At 54.4% G+C, this 18,223-nt stretch overlaps 1 protein-coding gene across 3 annotated transcripts in view; it reads right to left on the bottom strand.

Moving 5' to 3' along the window:
- Positions 1-14,670: 14,670 nt before the first annotated feature.
- The window catches only part of CPLX1 (complexin 1), a 39,368-nt gene continuing 35,815 nt past the window's right edge, over positions 14,671-18,223 (bottom strand). For all 3 annotated transcript variants that reach the window (XM_036853103.1, XM_036853101.1, XM_036853102.1), the window contains exon 4: positions 14,671-16,460. In XM_036853103.1, coding sequence (XP_036708998.1) covers positions 16,263-16,460 — 198 coding nt within the window. In that variant the 3' untranslated portion in view covers positions 14,671-16,262. The remainder of the gene's footprint in view (positions 16,461-18,223) is intronic.

Raw genomic sequence — 18,223 nt, 5'->3', positions numbered from 1 at the left:
CCCTGGCTCATTTACCCTGCCATATAAATTTTGCACTCTTCTTATCTATATCTAAAAAATGTTCTGCTGGGAGTTCTGGAATTGTGTTAATTCTATAGATCACTTTGGGGGAGATGACATCTTGACTATGTTGGTAACCGAGCAGGACCCTGGGGGGCCTTCCCGGGACAAACATCCCCCACCATGTCCTCCGCCTGCCTCTTGTTCGTAGAAAACCTTTAGCCTCCTAGGCCTTCCCTGAGTTCCAAAGAATACATTTAATCAGAGAAGTGAGAAAATGCAGAAACAAAGGAAAACAGCCAAGCAAGACAAAATAATAATAGTTTAGCCATTAAATAGTCAAGGACCTTTAGTTCCTCCTCGAGGGCTATAGATACTATTCTGAGCCATATTCTTGAGCTGTTTTGCAGATTCTGAAACCCCCCACCAGGTGGAAGAAGTTAACTGTATGCTGCCCACAAACACATAGACTCGAGACTGGCTGAAACCAGAAGGTTGATGATGTTGACTCCTAATTACCTCACCACCAACCAGTCAGAAGAAGGTCCACAAGCTGATCACACACCCCTCGACCCCCCTCTCTCACCCTGTCTTTAAAACCCTTTCCCTGAAAGCCCTCGGGGAGTTTGGGTCTTTTGAGCACTAGCTGCCCTGGACTCCTTGCTTGATGCCTGCAATAAATGCTGCACTTTCCTTCACCACAACCCGGTGTCAGAAGATTGGCATTACTGTGTGCTGGTGAGTGGACCCAAGTTTGGTTCAATAACATGTTGAGTCTTTCAGTCTATGAGCATGTTATGTCTCTTCGTTTATGTAGGTCTTCTTTCATGTCTTTTATCAGGATTTTGTGCATACAGATCCTGTGCGTGTTTGGTTAGATTTATACCTAAGTCTGTCTGTCTGCTTTTCTCTCTCTCTCTTTCTCTTTCTCTCTCTCCCTCACACATGCATTCTTTCTTTCAAGGCTGCTGTTGTTTTCAATTGCAGTTTTCAATATTTTATTGCTTTTTATTGCTTGTACATAGTAATAGGATTGATTTTTGTGTGTTACCCTGTGACCATATTGTTTTAGATTAGTCTGGGATTTTCTACATAGACAATCATGTAGTCTGTGAATAGGAGAAGTTTTGTATCTCCTTTTCCAATCTATATTACTTTTATTTCCTTTTCTTGCCTTGTTGCACTGGCTGGATCCTCCAACACTGAGTAGGAGTGGTGAGAGAGGACATTTTTACCTTGTTTCTTAGGGGGAAATCATTCAGTATTTCACCGTTTAGTGTTACACAATTACACAATTCTGTACATCACAATTCATAGAATTGTATACTAAAGGAAAAAGGTCTTAGTGTATCATAATTTAAAAAATAAATTAAAAAACCAGCAACTACCATCAGTAAACAATTGAAATTTGAAATTAAAAACACAATAGCATTTACAGTAGTACCAAAAAGAAATTAAATACATAGGTATAAACCTAACTAAATATGTATAAGATCTGCATGGGGAACTATAAAGTTCTGATGTAAGAAATCAAAGATCTGAATAGAGGAGAGAGATTCCATGTTCATGGTACAATACCATTTACAGTAGTACCAAAAAGAAATTAAATACATAGGTATAAATCTAACTAAATATGTATAAGATCTGCATGAGGAACTATAAAGTTCTGATGTAAGAAATCAAAGATCTGAATAGATGGGGAGAGATTCCATGTTCATGGGTAGGAAGACTTAACACTGTCAAAATGTCAGTTCTTCCCAACTGGATTTATAGGTTCCATGTAGTCCCAATTAAAATCCCAGCAAGTTATCTTGCTGATGTTGACAAACTCATTCTGAGGTTTATATGGAGAGGCAAAGACCCACAAAAGCCAACACAATATTGAAAGAAAAGAACAAAGTTGGAGGATTCACACTACCCTACTTCAAGACTTACTATAAAGCTACAATAACCAAGACAGTGTGGTATCAGTGAAAAAAGAGACAAACAGATCAGTGAAACAGAATAGAGAGACCAGAAACAGACCCATGCAAATATAGTCAACTGTTGACAAAGGAGCAAAGGCAATTCAATGGAGAAAAGGTAGTCTTTCCAACAAATGGTGCTGGAACAACTGGACACTGATATGCCAAAAAAAAAAAAAGCGAGAGAAAGAAAAAAGAAACTAAGCACAGAATTTAAGCCCTTCACAGTAATTAACTTGAAATGCATCATAGCCCTACATGTAAAATTAAAAACTATAAAATTCCTAAAAAATAACATAGAAAATCTAGATAATCCTGGGTTTGGCAGCAGCTTCTTAAGTACAACACCAAAAAGCATGAAAGAAAAAACTCGTAAGTTGGTCTTCATTAAAATTAACAACTTATGCTCTGTGAAAGATACCATCAAGAGAATAAAAAGACCTCAGACTGGCAGAAAATCTTTGCAAAGCACAAAACACAACACATCTGATAAAGGACTGTTATCTAAAATATACAAGGAACTCTTAGAACTCAACAATAAGAAAACAACTCAAAAAATTGGCAAAAGTCCTAACAGACACATCACAAAAAAGATACACAAATGGCAAATAAGCATATGAATAGACACTCAAAATCATATGTCATTTGAGAATTGCAAATTAAGATAATAATGAGACACCTATTAGATTGTCCAAAATCCAGGACAGTGACAGCACCGAATGCTGGCGAGGATGCGGAGCAGCGGGAACTCGCATCGCTGCTGCTGGGAACGCAGAATGCTGCAGCCACGCTGGAAGATAGGTTGGTGGCTTCTCACAAAATTGAACATACTCTCACCATACAACCCAGCAGTCGTGCTCCTTGGTATTTACCCAGATGAGCTGAAAACTTTCATCCACACAAACTCTTCACAAATGTTTATAGCAGCTTTATGCATAGGTACCAAAACATGGAAACAACCAAGGTGTCCTTCAGAAGGTGAATGAATAAACTGTGGTCCATCTAGGCAGTGGAATATTATTCAGTGCTAAAAAGAAATGAGCTTTCAATGCATGAAAAGACATAGAGGAACCTTAAATGCAAATGACTGAGTGAAAGAAGCCAATCTGAAAATGCTACCTACTGTATGATTCCAGCTGTATGAAACTTGAGAAAAGGCGACACTATGGACAGAGTAAAAAAGATCAGTGATTGGAAGGATTTGGAAGGAGGGATGAATAGGGGGAGCACAGAGGAATTTTAGGGCAGTGAAACGATTTTATATGATAATAGTGGATATACGTCATTATGCGTTTGTCAAAACCTGTGGAATGTACAACACAAAGAATGAACCCTAATGTAAACTATGGACTTTAGTTAATAACAGTGTATCAACATAGGTTCACTGTTGTAACAAATGTACCACACTAATGCAAGATAAAAATAATAGGGGAAACTGGAGGGGACATGAGGGGATGTATGCAAATTCTCTGTACTTGCCACTCAATTTTTTTGTAACTCTAAAGCTGCTCCAAAAAATAAAGTCTATTAAGTTTTTAAATAGACAGCAACTGTATTTTTATTGAAATATAGTTAATTTACAATGTGTTAGTTTCAAGTGTATAGCAAAGTGATTCAGATATATAGGTATATCCTTTTTCAGATTATTTTCCATTACAGGTTATTACAAGATATTGAATATAGTTCCCTGTGCTATACAGTAGGTCCTTGTTGGTTATCTATTTTATATGTAGTAGTGTGTATCTGTTAATCCTAAACTCCTAATTTATCCCTCCCCTCCTTTCCCCTTTGGTAACCATAAGTTTGTTTTCTATGTCTGAGAGTCTGTTTTGTAAATAAGTTCATTTGTATCATTTTTTTTTAGATTCCACACATAAGTGATATCATAGGATATTTGTCTCTCTCTGTCTGACTTACCTAGTATGATAATCTCTAGGTCTATCCATGTTTCTGAAAATGGCATTATTTTTTTTTATTTTATGGCTGAGTAAATTACATTGTATGTGTGTGTGTGTGTGTGTGTGTATCACATCTTCTTTATCCATTCATCTGCCAATGGACACTTAGGTTGCTTCCATGCCTTGGCTATTGTAAATAGTGCTGCTGTGAACATTAGGGTGCATGAACCTTTCCAATTTTTTTTAATAGATCTTTATTGGAGTATAATTGCTTCACAGCACTGTGTTAGTTTCTGTTGTACACCAAAGTGAATCAGCCATGTGCATACGTATGTCCCCATATCTGCTCCCTCTTTAGCCTCCCTCCCACCCTCCCTATCCCACCCCTCGAGGTCATCACAAAGCACCGAGCTCATCTCCCTGTGCTATGCAGCTGCTTCCCACTAGCTATCTACTTTACATTTGGTCATGTATATATGTCCATGCCACTCTCTCACTTCATCCCAGCTTACCCTTCCCCCTCCCTGTGTCCTCAAGTCCATTCTCTATGTCTACTTTATTCCTGCCCTGCAGCTGGGTTCATCAGTACCATTTTTTTTAGAGAGACACATGAAAAGATGCTCAGCATCACTAATTATTAGAGAAATGCAAGTCAAAGCTACAATGAGGTATCACCTCACGCCAGTCAGAATGGCTATTGTCAAAAAGTCTAGAAACAATAAATGCTGGCGAGGGTGTGGAGAAAAGGGAACCCTCTTGCACTGTTGGTGGGAATGCAAATTGATACAGCCACTATGGAGAACAGTGTGGAGGTTCCTTTTTAAAAAACTAAAATTAGAACTACCATATGCCGGAATTTTTTTTAACGGACAAAAGATTTGATCAGAGACTTCTCAAAGGAAGACAGACAATGGCCAACAGGCACATGAAGAAGTGTTCACCATGAGCTTCAGACAAGCAAGTTAAAGCCAAGAAGAGACACCATTACAAACCCACCAAAACGACTAAAACTTTAGACTGTTACAGACTGAATGTTTGTGTCCCCCGCAGATTCATGAGTTGAAATCCTAAACACCGGTGTGATGATGTTACGAGGTGGGGCGTCAATTGTGGACGGGATTAGTGTCCTTTTAGAAGAGCCCCCGAGGGCTCCGTCCACCCTTCTGTCACGTGAGGACGCAGCGAGAAGTTGCCCTCACCAGACACCAAACCTGCTGGCACCTTGATCTCGGAATTCCAGCCTCCAGAACCGTGAGAAGTAACTGTGTTGTTAAAGCTCCCGGTCTGCAGTGCTTTTTGAAAGCAGCCCAAACAGACTGAGAGGCTGACAGGCCAGTTGACGAAGACGTGGGACTGGTTCTCCAGGCATCGCTGGCTCCGCTGACCCCCCCAGAACAGCTCGGCTGTTTCTTCTCAGTTGGGCCGGACCCGCCCACAGCCCAGCACTGCCACTCGTGGGAATTTAGCAAAGAGAAGCAGAGGCGGGCGTCCATACGGGGCTCTGCGGCAGCTCCTCGCGACCGGGCTGCACGCGACCCCATGGTCATCCGTGCGGACACAGCGAGCGTGGGGCCTCCACGGCCCGGCTCCGCCAGGTGGGCACACCCGCCTCCAAGACACGCGGAAGTGCTGGGCACAAAGGGGATCTACCACACGACCCCACTCGTGTCCGGGTGAGAAGCAGAAACACCAAGAGCTGGTGGAGGGAAGAAGCCCCGCAGTTGCTTCTGTCGGAGGATTGCGGCTGCACGGGAGGGGCATGGGGGACCTTCCTGGGGTGACGGACAGATCCTGCATCCCGACCAGAGGAACAGGTGACTAGAGTTTGTCAAAAATCATCAAACTCTGCACTTAAGGTCTGTGCATATTTCTGTATGTAAATTCGTCCACGCTTTTAAAAAAGAACGCAAAAGGAGACTTTGGTGTCGTCGGCCCCTGGATCTCTAGGGTTTTCTCCACCCTCTCAAGCTTCCGTGCCCTGTTCTGCCCGCCTTGATGCCACGGGCCAGTGGGATGTCCTGCAGGGTGTCCAGGGGACCTGGGCACTCTTCAGACGACATGGCCACCAGGAGGAGGGTCCACGTTGAGTGCACACTGCTGGCTGTTGCACGGAGTGCAGGCTGCCCACCCCCGAGACACACTGACCAACGGCTGCGCGCCAGGTGCGGGGGCCTCGCTGACCCCCGGGGAGGGGGTGTCCTCCAGCACGGCGGCCGCTCAGCTTGAACTGTTGGTGCCTCCGGCACCTGTGAGGTCACAGGCTTGGTGAGGGTCCGGTGAAGTAAAGGGGCGTTGGGGACCACCGGCCGCGTCATTCTGGAATCTGTTCTGGAATCCGCACCCTGCAGCTTGGGGTTGGGAGGGGCCCTCGCGGTGTTTGCTGGGGGCAGCTGCAGCGTCTCCATCCCATCCACGGAAGGGCACTGGTTTTCTCCACACTGCGCTTTAGGACCAGCTCCAGAGTCCTTGCCGGGACTCAAATCTCGGAGCCGCAGGAGAGCACCCGCCTTGTGCCCTGCCTGCCGCCCGGCACCCTCGGACCCAGATGGCAGAGCTCGGGGTCCTGTGGCCCTGCCCCTCCGACCCAGCCCAGTCTGGCTGAGGCAGGACCCCACTCTCTGGGCAGCAGCTGCAAGAGGAGGGCGACAGCTTGTGGGGAGGCCACCCTTCACGCTCAGGCCTCCAAGGGAACGGGGTTCAAGACGGCCCCGGGCTCCCTCCGGGCACTTCAACCCAGTGAACTTTGTCCCCAGCAAGGCCCAACTCAGCACGGGAGACCTGGTGGCCTGCCACCCTCACAGCCCTGTCCTGGGCAGTGGTAGCCGGACAAACAGGGTCTCTGGATAGGCTGCCCGAGGCCCCTAGAGTCAGGGTGTCAACACCCTTTGGGACCCTGGTGGCACCAACAGTGACCAGCTGCCTTGCAGCCTTGCCATGGCTGTTATGGCCTTGGTGCTGGGCACATCACCAGGTGACAGGTGTGGTCACTGGGTGTAACCCTCCCCATTGGCCAAAAGCCACCCCTTCTGATCTCATCCTGAGGGCCTGCTTTCTCAGTCCACTTTTGGTGTGGACAGTTCACCCAGAAGTCACCCCAAAGACAAAGGCTGGTGTCCAACTCCTTCACTTGGAGGTGCGGGGATTACCACATGAGGAGCAGGGATGAGATTCGGGGTTGGAAGGCAGCCAGTGAGAAAGAGGAAAGCAGCCCTGACGTCCAGGAGCTAAGCCCTCACCACCCCCCCGGGAGCCGGCCCCACCCCCCACCAGGTGCTGGCGTCCCCCTTCGATCAGAAGCAATTTCACACGACACACCACCAGGCAGAGCCGCCCTGATGGATCAAGACATAAACAAGAGCACATAGTAACTGCATCTGAACACAGACAAAATGTAAACTTTGACCACAGAAATGACCCAGCATCCCCACCCTGGCCGTGTTTAGCAATCACAGTGTTACCCACTAGCCCTCTCCCCTCCAGATGAGATGTACTGAGAAGCCCCATCACAGAAAGTCTCCCAGTTCCTGACAGCACCTGAGCCAGGACAAAGCCCGCTTCCTCAAACTCTCCACCCAAATCACCCACCGTCCCCCAAATACTAGCGGTCCCTTCTCACCGAGACGCCCATCGTGTGTTTTCTCTCCCTAACTCGTTCTGCTGCAGGGCACTGCTGGTGGATTTTGGCTGCAGGACGTTGGCACAGAAGAGGCCGCCTCTTGAGCCATGGTGACCAAAGGTTACTCCTGTGGGGGGAGCTTGGGACTTGGGGGACACATGTGCCTTGGAGATGTTCCCTGTCTGGTTCCAGGGTGGAAGGAGCTGGGGTAGCTCACCCGTATCCCCCCCGTCCCGGCCGGTGCTAGAGTGTCAGCTCCCTGGGACTTCTGGCTGCACGCAAGGGCGGAGCTGCCGTCTGGAAAAAGGCGTCAGACGAAGCAGCGGATGCGGGCAGCTGGGAGGTGACCAGAGTGACCAGCAGAGAGTCCCGGGACACAGGCGGCCACCCCGTCAGCTGCTCTGATGGCTGATGTAACTGGATATATTGGGACTTGGATTTGCCACCTTTTTTGTACTTTCTACTTGCTTCTCTCCCCCCCTTGTTTCTATCCCCTATTAGATTAACCAAGGTTTTTTCCATTTATTCTTCTACAAGTTGGTGAGTTAAATATACATATTTATATTCTATTCTTTCAGTTTTTTAACCAATTTATAATGACATACTAAAAACACAACAATCTATTTTTATGTCTTCTCTGTCCTGTGGATAATTTAGAAGTTTAATTTCCAAACACAGGGTTTTCTGAATCTCTCTTTGTTGTTCATCTCTAGACTAGCTGCCCTGAGGCTAGACCACATGTTTGGTTTTTTGGGGTTTTTTTTTCATTTTGCCATGCTGAGTGGCTTGTGGGATCTTAATTGCCCGACCAGAGATTGAACCCGGGCCCCCGGCAGTGAAAGCGCGGAGTCCTAACCACTGGACCACCAGGGAATTCCCCCACGTGTTCTGCTTTATGCCAGTTCCATGATTTGTTGGGACTAGCTTTATGGCCCGGTCAGCAGTTAATTTTTGTAAATATTCATGGAACTTGAAAAGAATATATTTTTCTGTAGTTTTCAGTTGAGTGCAAAGTTCTATGTATGTTCAACACGCCAAGTTTGCTAATTGCACTCTGAATCTTCTGTATCTCTTCCTGATTTCAGCTGCTTGTTCTGTGTTCTATTTGTTACTGAAGGGATGTGTGAAATGCTTTCCCACAGAACTTGATGGTGATTGAATTCATGTTCTTACGCTGTGTTTCCTGAGTTATTTTTCTTGCAGGGGAGGCCCGGGTAGCCGCTTGTTTGTAGCCTGGCTGTTCCTGGCCCTGCGGGCTCCCCCCGTCTTGCTCCTGCTGGGCCGGCTCTGTCGGCAATTGGGTTCCAGCTGAGACGCAGGCGAGGTTCTGCTCTCTCCCCGTCTCTGAGGCCGGTTTGCTTTACCGTCTGCGTTGGGAAGGAGGGCTGCTGGGCTTTCAAGGACCCTGCACACCTCAGTGGCCTGAGAGGTTGGCAGGGGCCAGGCCAATCAGGCGAACCTGTGCTGGACCAAGACGGTGTCAGGCCACCTGGCCAGGTTCACCCCACGGGGCGGGGCTGGGGCGGCATCAACCAGAGCCGGGAAGGAGCCAGGACTGCCCTGTGGCTTCAGGCTGTGCGGGTGTGTGAGCTGGCTCGGGGCTGAACCCGCGCTTCCCTCTCCTGGGCCGGTCTTTCATTAAGGGGTTGGTTTTAATGTTAACTGAATTGGATCACGCCTTTTTCAGTGAACTTTTAGAACAGTTTTAGATTTACAGGAAAATTATGAAGATAGTGTGGAGTGTTCCGCACACCCCGCCCCCAGCCTCCCCTCCTCTTAACATCTTGTCACATGAATGAACCAACACTGATACATTTGTATTAACTGAAGTCCGTTCTGTGTTCAGGTTCCCTTAGTTGTCTTACTTGATGTCCTTTTTCTGTTCCAGGATATTGTTAAGGAACCGAACTTGGGTCCACTCGCCTGCACACAGTAAAGCCAGTCTACTGACACCAGGCCGTGGTGAAGGAAAGGGCAGCGTTCATTGCCGGCGCCAAGCAAGGAGTCCAGGGCAGCTAGTGCTCAAAAGACCCAAATTCCCTGATGGCTTTCAGGGAAGGGGTTTTGAAGACAGGGTGAGCGAGGGGGCGTTGTCGGGTTCCTGATCAGCGGGTGGACTTGCTTCTGATTGGTTGGTGGTGAGGCAACTGGGAGGCGACATCATCAGCCTCTGGTTCTAACTGATCTGGAGTCTACGTGCTTGTGGGCAGCGTACATAGCTTCTCCCACCTGGTGGAGGTTTCAGTATCAGCCAGACAGCTCAAAGACATGGCTCAGAGTATTATCGATAGCCCTTGAGGAGGAACTACAGGTGCCTGACTTTGTTTAATGGCTAAACTATTATTACTTTGCCTTGCTTGACTATTTTTGTCTCTGCATTTTCTCACTTCTCTGATTAAATGTATTCTTTGGAACTTAGGGAAGGCCTAGGAGGCTAAAGTTTTTCTACAAACAAGAGGCAGGTGGAGGACATGGGAGGGGGGAGGTGTCTGTCCCAGGAAGGCCCCACAGGGTCCTGCTCGTTACGATGTCACATTAGTCGTCATGTCCCCTCAAGTTCCTCTGGGCTGTGACAGTTTCTCAGACATTCTTTGTTTTTGATGACCTTGACAGTTTTGAGGAGCGCTGGTCAGGTGTTGAATAATGGCCCTCAAATGGGGTTAGTCTGATGTTCTCCTCAGGGTTACACTGGGGTTACGGGTTTGGGAAGGAGGACCCCAGAGGTAGGCTTTCTCTCTCATCACATCACATCATGGGCACCTGTTACCAACTCGACCTGTCGCTGCTGACGGTGACCTCGATTCCCTGGGACCTCCATCCCCTGGAGGTGGTGGTGTCAGTCAGCCTTCCCCACTGCGCTTACTCTTTAACTCCTGTTCCATACTGTGTTCTTCGACAGGAAGTCACTACGTGGAGCCCACACTGAAAGAGTGGGGTGGGGAGTTTGCTCCATCTCCTTACGTGGACCCCTCTGCAAGGGAGATTTGTCTCTTCCCCCCCACTTACTTATGTGTTTAAACCATGTACCCTAGCGTGGACTCATGGGTTATTCTCCAGCACGACTTTATTTCGTTGCTCACGTTGGTCCAGGTTTGGGAGCTCAGTCAGTGGCTGCTATGTCCCTTTCTCATGCCCCATCATTGTGGGTTCGGTTTGTTATTAGCATTTCCTTATTTCCAGGCTCATCTTGTGTATTTCCTGCCCCAGCCATCGGTGAGTTCCTCCTGATTGGTGAATTTTGCTTACTTACTGAACTTTATTTCCACTCACTGTATGAATAATTAACTGCAGGAGAGAGAACCCGTGCAGAGTGTCAATCTCCCATCTGAGCCTGGAAGTTCTGGCCAGGTGCAGCCCCTACTGTCTGGCCCCAGTCCTGGGCGGGTGAGGGAGGGGGCCAGGAAGTGTGATGGGGAGTGCCTGCCCACCCCTTCTTGGGCCCCACGGCCCGTGCCTGGTGGATATGTGTGGACAGAGGCTGACTTCTGGCTGACAGACCCTAGAATCTAGGACTCCTTTGAGAGAATCAGGGGTTTGGCCGCCTGGATACAGAGCCCAGGGCCCTCCTGTGGGCAAGCTCTCTCTGCAGCAGCTCTGCTCAGGTGCCAGTGGAACCCACAGATTGAAGCAAATTAAAGGTCAGCACTTGGGCTGGGCTTGAAGGCCAGTCGACAACACATTAACATTTGCCTTTCCAAGAAGCCATCTTTGCACTGGGCACCTGGGAGAGAGCCAGGCAGAGGGAAAGGCAGGAGCCGTGCGCAGGATCTCCCCCAGCCCCTGGGTCTCCTGCTGCAGCAGGACGGCAGCCGGGAGCTTCTGCCAGGGCCTCACCCTGTCCCATCCCAGCCTCAGGCCTTTCCCCAGCCAGGCCGGGCCCTTCTCTCTTTCCTGGCATCGTCCTTTGCCCTCTCCGCAGCATAAATCTCAATGCCCTCACTCAAGGGTGCAAGAAACATTGTTTATTTTGTAGAAATCAAATTAAACTTCATCTCCCATCTTCTGAGCTGAGAAAAGTCACCCTGGGCACCATTGGGGCCTGGTGCTCAGCCCTGAGTGGGGACCCTGGGGCACAGCCAGGCCCCACCCTCAGGGACAAGCTGTGTGATAGTGCAGGATTCTGGGTGCCCAGGACTGGTTCTTCCCCAAGCCTCAAGCAGCAGAGTGAAGACCCACTAACGGCCCCAGCATTGCCACTGGAGCCTACTCCATCCCCGAGCCCCCTCCTCAGCTCCAGCTCCCACGGTGCTGCAGGGACCACTGTGTGGTCCTCCCCCAGCTCTGTCCTTAGACAGGCATAAACCTCTGCTTAGCCAGCTTGGGACCACCTGGGCCTCACACCCTCACCGCCTCACCTCGCGGGGCCAGTCTGGGGGCAGGGCCGGTGGGCGGGAGGGATGACCCCACCGGAAGCTGGCTTCAGCTCCCCGGGCGAGGGTGGAGACCCTCTGCTGTCCGTCCCAGGACAAGCTGTGCGCACCAGGCTGGGCGCGTCTCCTCTCCAGCGCTGGGCCTCCTAAGCACTGGGTCAGTGCCGCGCCTGGACCTCGCTGCCCCCCACCAGGCGGTCCTCTGGGACACGGGCGTTCCTCTTTTTGCCGCAGCTCAGCCTGGCCCGGGGAGGGCTCGGAGGACGCGCGGGGGTGGGCAACGGGGAGGACACTCGGGTATCGAGGCCGAGGACAGTCCCAGACCTGCCGCGGACCACGCCTCCTGCTTTGGCGTCTCCCGGGCTCCGATTAAACAGGCTCTGCCACGTGACCCTCTCGGAGCCAATCGCAGCGGCCTGATCCGGCACGCGCTGATTGGCTCAGGCCGTCCAGGGCGAGGGCGGGGGACGCCAGGGGTCCGCGCGTGGCCCAGACGCCTCGACTTAGCACCCAGGTCTAGTGGCACTGTGCTGGGTCCTGCCTTGAGGCCCTTCCATCCTCCGGGCCACGCAGATGTTGACCGACACTGGCAGGCATTTCAGCAGCCCGAGCCCATCCCCAGTCCCGCCCCCAGCTCGGCCCCTCATCCTGGCTTCCCGCATCCCGCCTCCGATCCCGCCCCCAGCCGAGCCCCCCGGCTTGAGCTCCCCCCCAAATCCCGCCTCCAGTCCCAGCCCAGCCCGCCCCCCCAATCCAGTCTCCGATCCCGCCCCAGGTCCCGCCCCCCAGCCTGTCTCCCACCCCCGCCCCAGTCCTGTCCAAGCCAGGCTCCCCAGTTCGACCCCCTCAACCCCGCCCCTCGGCCCGAGCGCGAGCCCGGCTCCAAGAGACCCACCCTTCACCCGAGACGCTACCCCTCCTTTCGGACCTGACGGGAACCGGCTGAGGCAGGAGTGGAGCAGGTTCTCAATTGTGTGGACACGTGGCCCAGACCCAGGGTTCACCGAGCCCCGCTGGCTGCGATTGTGGACGGCAGGATTGTCTAGCTGCGGATTAGCACAACTAGACAAAATGGTCCTTTATTGCCGCATCTTTAAAAATGTGTCCGACAGCCTTGATGGTTAAGTGGCTGGTGACGCGTACAGCTGGGTGGGTGCAGGGCGCCTGAGAGGAGAGACGACAAATCCTAGCAGAGCGCTGCCCCGGGCTGGCTGCCCGCAGGGACCAGGGCGAGGCCCCGCCTGCCCGCGCAGCGGAGGACGTCTCTGGGGGGCCAAGTATCAAAGCGTGCTCTGCTTTGTCAAAATAGAGTTAACTGTTCTGAAAGGAAGGAGGCTCTGTGAAGAGGCAGTGTGGTCCTCAAGCAAGCCCAGGGGCAAGGGCACGGCAGGCGGAGTCCCCGTGCCACTGTGAAATGCTCAGCTGGCTCCTGCCTCAGGGCTCTGCCTGGAATGTTCTCCCTCCCGAGGCCCACGGGGCTCCCTCCTTTCTTCGTTGGGGCCTGTCTGCACATGTCACCTCCTCGGAGGTGAAATAGCTACCCTACCATCCTCTCTGCCCCCTTATGCTGCTCCATTTCCTACACGGAAGAAACCACCACCTGACTTATGTGTTTATCATCTGGCCACTGGAACAATCAGTCCCAGGAGGAAGGGACCTCAATTACCCCCGGTGCCTAGAACAGAGCTCTGCACAGCATGGGGGCTCGGCAAGCCTGACGTGAACGAGTGCCTCTCCCTGGAGTCCTGGGACCGGGCACCCAAGGGGTCTGCCCCACCAGGCACTGAGGAAGGGCTGGCTGGGGTCCCAAGGGAAGGCGATCCAGGTCGCCGGCACACCTGGCTCCTTGCTCAAGACTCAGATGAGTCCAGGCCAGGCTGGGGGTGAGTGGGGGGGGGGGTGGAGACTGATGATGGGGGCTGTGTGGGGTGCCCTCCTAAGAGCAGCTACGCTGGGGGCGGTGGCTCACAGATCCCAAAGCCAGAATTGGCTACAAAGGCTTCTGTCCAAGTTCTGAGGCAGAGGCAAAGGGGCAATGGGTCCAGGGCAGTATTCTGGGCACAGCTCGGTGGGGAGGGGAAGAGGAATGGGGGTGGGGAGGGGGACAAGTGTGTCCTTTCTGTTTGCTGAGACTGGGCAGGTTCTGCTGGAAGGCTCCCGTGCGTTCTCAGCCAGCAGTGTAAGGAAGGTCACAGATACCACTTTCCTGGAGAGAGGCCCCCAGAAATGGAGGTCAAACAAGGCCTTTCTGGGGACACAAGTGGCCGTGGCATCTCGGGGTGGGGTCAGGGTACCCCGGGCCAGGCTTCAGAGCCAGCAGGTCCCACGGGCACCTCGTCAGGCCTCAGCCTTGACAGGCAGGCGTGGGACACAGAGGCCTCCCTGAGGGCACAGGGAGGACCCCCAGGGCTGAGCCTCAGCTCCCCGCTGGGCCCAAGGTGTGGCCAGCACAGTGGGACCTGGGCCCCAGGGCCCGGTATAGCTGTGGGGCAGGACAGGCCTGGGGTGGGGCCTGTGCTGCAGGTGGGAGACTTGGGGGCAGGGGGCGCTGAGGAAGGGGCCGGGCTGCATTTCAGGGGGAGATGACTCTGGCCGGGACCACCTTAGGGAGAAAGGGCGGCGGGGAGCCCCTGCAGCGGCCCCAGCGAAAGGGGAAGGTGTTCCCATCTGGCCGGGTGCGGGGGCTAGTGGGGGTCGTCCGACAGGGCCCAAAGGGTGTGCATCCCGGCGGGCTCTGGCCCTCCCGCCATGACCCCGGCTGCACCCTCCACCCGCATCGCCTCCCAGGGAAATCAGGGCTCCGGAGGGAATGGCCGCACGCCTTAAATCACTGTGGTGTTTATTGGCTGTGATTCCATCCAGAGAGAACACACGCATTGGCCCCCGACATGCAGGAGGAAGCGCAGGCGCCGGGACAGACGGACAGAGGACATCCACGGTCTACACTAAGCTCGGCTGCTCGGGCGCCCCACGCGCTGGGGACGGGATGCGGGGTTTCTACGAGACGACGCCCTGTCTGCTCAGAGCTGGCTTTTTAAAGTGTGAAAACAGGCATTTAAAAAAGACGAGGAACCGGGAGGTGTCGGGGCGCAGCGCGGACGGCGGGGGATGGTGGGGGTGAGCGCCAGGGGTCGGTATTGCAGTCTAGTCGTTATGGCTTCTCTAAGGAGCTGGGGAGGGCCGCGCCCCTGACCCGCGACACTGGACACGATGAACTTTTGATGTGGACAGAAAGGGCCCCAGGGACCGAGGTGATGGGCTTTCTGTCGAGATAAAACTCCTCAAATACAAAAGACCTCATTTACCTGAGATTCGACATATTGTGATGCAAATTACACAAGGGCAGAGGCCACGGGGACGCTGGGAGGCCCGCGGTCGTTTCCGTCCAACCGGGCGGGCTCTGCGGCTGGGACGACACCCTCGGGGGCCTGCAGGGCGCGGGGGCGGCCTTCCGCGCCACGCCCTCCTGCCTGTGCACAGCGCTCGGCCCACAGGGCTCTGGGCCTCCTCCCGGGCTCTGGGTGAAGGTGTAGGTGTTCGGAGGGTGAGGGCAGGGCGTCCCCCGAGCAGCCTCGGAGGGGACGGGAGGTGCCAACCAGGGAGGGGAGTGGGCCGGGCTCAGCTGGGCTCACGGACGCCGAAGAGCTTGAGCGACAGGGGTGTGTGAGGGACGGGGGTCTGAGCGTGTCCCCCTAAGCCTATCGCTTTCTCTCCCTTCCTGGAGAAGAGAACAGGCCCCAGCAGTCCTAAGAAGCAAAGCCTTCCCGAGGAGGGGGCCGAGGAGGGAGCGGGAGGACAGACACAGGTGGACGAGGAAGGGAAGGGGTGCAGATGGAGATGGGTGGACGGCAGATTCAGCAACCCGGGCGTCGGTGCGGGGTAGGACTTGGGGTCCAGGCTGACCCCGGGGGGTTGAGCCCCAGGCGCCAGCCCCAACCCCGGCCTCACGACCGCGCCGCCTACTATGGCTGTGCTCCCGAGGGTGGGCCCGACAGGCGCCCACGACGCAGGGCCGGCCCTTTTGGTGTCCCTGGCCATGGGCCCTGCTGGGTGGGCGGTGAAGGGAGGAGCGAGAAGGGGCTTCCCAGGCTCTGGGGTAGGTCCAATCCACCCGCTGCCGGAGGAGCCCGGAGGCTAGTCCCCGGGGCCTGCAGCCCGGACCGCGGGGGCCGTGGGGGGCCGGGCGCCCCTCCCTCGGAGGCGGTGGCGATGGCGCTGCGGGGATGGGGTGAGAGGCGGGCGGAGGCTCCCAAGGCTTGAGGGGGCCAGGCGCGGACAGACCTAGGGCTATGGCTTATATTGGCGTTGGGGGGCTGCACGCTGCGCCCGACATCCCTTCAGGCGCCTCCGCGGAGGGCAGGACGGGGGTGGGCGAGGGGCCGGGGCTCCGGGCTCCTGTCCAGCTCCAGGGGCGTTACTTCTTGAATATGTCCTGCAGCGGCCCGGGCAGGTACTTGATGACCGTGTCCAGGATGCTCTCCTCCTCCTCCTCCGGCTCGTCCCCGCAGCCCGGCGGGATGGCCTTCTTGGGCCGCGTCAGGCTGCCCTCCGAGTTGGCCTCCATGGTGGCCTGGGCCTCGGCCTCGCGCTCCTCCTTCTTCTTGATGCCGTACTGCGGGGGACAGGGCGGGCGGGGTCAGACGGGCAGGTCCCGGACCCGGGTCCCAGCCCCGGGAGGGGCGCTCTCGGGACCCGGGCGGGCTAGACCCACCCTGCGTTTGCGGGATCGGCCGAGGGGCCTCTGGAGGCAGCACCTGCGGCTGAGAAAGGCGTGTGCGGGAGCGGACGACCACCAAGACCCCCGGCAGGAGCGGTCCCCACCCCGGAGGCTGCCTGGAGGGGCGGGGAGACCCCCTCGGAGAAGGCGGGGGCGACGCCGGGAGCCTGGACGGGGGACCCCGCTGAGGGTGGAACTGCGGGAGAGGGAGCGGGGGGGAAGGACGAAAGTCGCGTTTCTCCGTGGGGGCGGGGCGCTGAGGCCGTGACCCCGCCCTCCTGCGGTCCCGCCTTCCGGGGAAGTGGGCGCAGTCCTCAGCCCGCCTTGGGCTGTGGTCCCGGAGCCGAGGGAGCCGGGGCGGAACGCCTGCCCACAGCGGTGGAGAAGCCGGTGTTCTGTGGCTGGCGGGCCCCACGCAGCCCAGATCCTCGGTCCGGCGACACGTGGCCACACCCTCCTGCCTGGCCAAGTATCCCCGGATGCCACCAAGACCCCAGTCCCTGGAGGGTCACTCTGCATGCTCCGTGTCCGGCGGTCACTTCCAGGTGGATGTCCTGGAACCCCATCTAGGTGTGCCCTCAGCAACACCCCTGGGCACTGCTGAGCGCCCCCAATTCTGGTTTCCTGCGTGTGTCTCTGCCCTGAGCCCTCTCCCGAATCTCCCCTCAGCAGTGGATTGAATGGTGTCCCCCCAAAATTCATGTCACCTGGAACCTCAGAATGTGACCTTATTTGGAAATAGGATCTTTGCAGATATAATTAAGGTAAGAATAGAGATGAGCTCTTCCTGGGCCCTAAATCCAAAGAGAGTTTCCCTGTAAGAGAAAGAAAAGGATACACAGAGTAGAAGATGAAAACGGAGAAAGGGTTCGGAACGACGTTGTCACAAGCCAAGGACACAAGCATTGCCGGAAGCCCCCAGAAACTAGAAGAGAGAAGAATTCTCCCCCTCAGGTTTCAGAGGGAGCACAGCCCTGCTGACATCTTGATTTTGGACTTCTAGCCTCCAGAACCGAGGAAATAAATTTCTAGGAGACGAACCCCCACCTCCGCCAGGCCCATCAGCACCCTCACCAGCCCTCCCGGATGAACAGAGCCCTGATGGCGTGTGAGCCTGCGGTCATGCGGCCATGAGACACGGGAAACACCTCCTGCCTTAGGGCTGGTGGGAACCAGGTGGGACCAAGCTGGCCTGGTGTGTTGCGGGGCAGGTCGCCCATCTGGTGGGCAGAGCTCAGGACCCGCCCAGGCTGGGGAGAGGGGTGCCCCTTGGCCAGGTCTGAGGTCCTGGCTTACACATTAGGGAATGTCTGGGCGCAGAAGCATTGATGAGGGTAAAGAGGAAGCACTGGGGAGCACGTGGGTGTCAGCGATGGTCGATTATCAATTACTGACAGGCTGCAGAATCCTCCTGGGAAGCACACAGCGCAGGATTGCTGGCCCTGGGGAGGATCCCCCATGCCCGGTCATCTCTCCTCACCAGCCCCTCCTGAAGGAAGCGGTGGGCTCTGCTTCTGGTGCTCGTGGCAGGTGTGTGTGGGGGGGTGTGGAGGGGAAGGGCACCCTGGCCCTCCAAGAAGACCCTTCCCTCTGTTTCCAGACTTGGGGGTTGGGGGCTGGCTGTGTCCTACTCCCCAGCTTACTGAGGGAAACCTCGG

The sequence above is a fragment of the Balaenoptera musculus genome, chromosome 5, assembly GCF_009873245.2.
Source record: "Balaenoptera musculus isolate JJ_BM4_2016_0621 chromosome 5, mBalMus1.pri.v3, whole genome shotgun sequence".
NCBI classification, from domain to species: Eukaryota; Metazoa; Chordata; class Mammalia; order Artiodactyla; family Balaenopteridae; genus Balaenoptera; species Balaenoptera musculus.
This window is presented reverse-complemented; position numbering and strand designations above follow the sequence as displayed.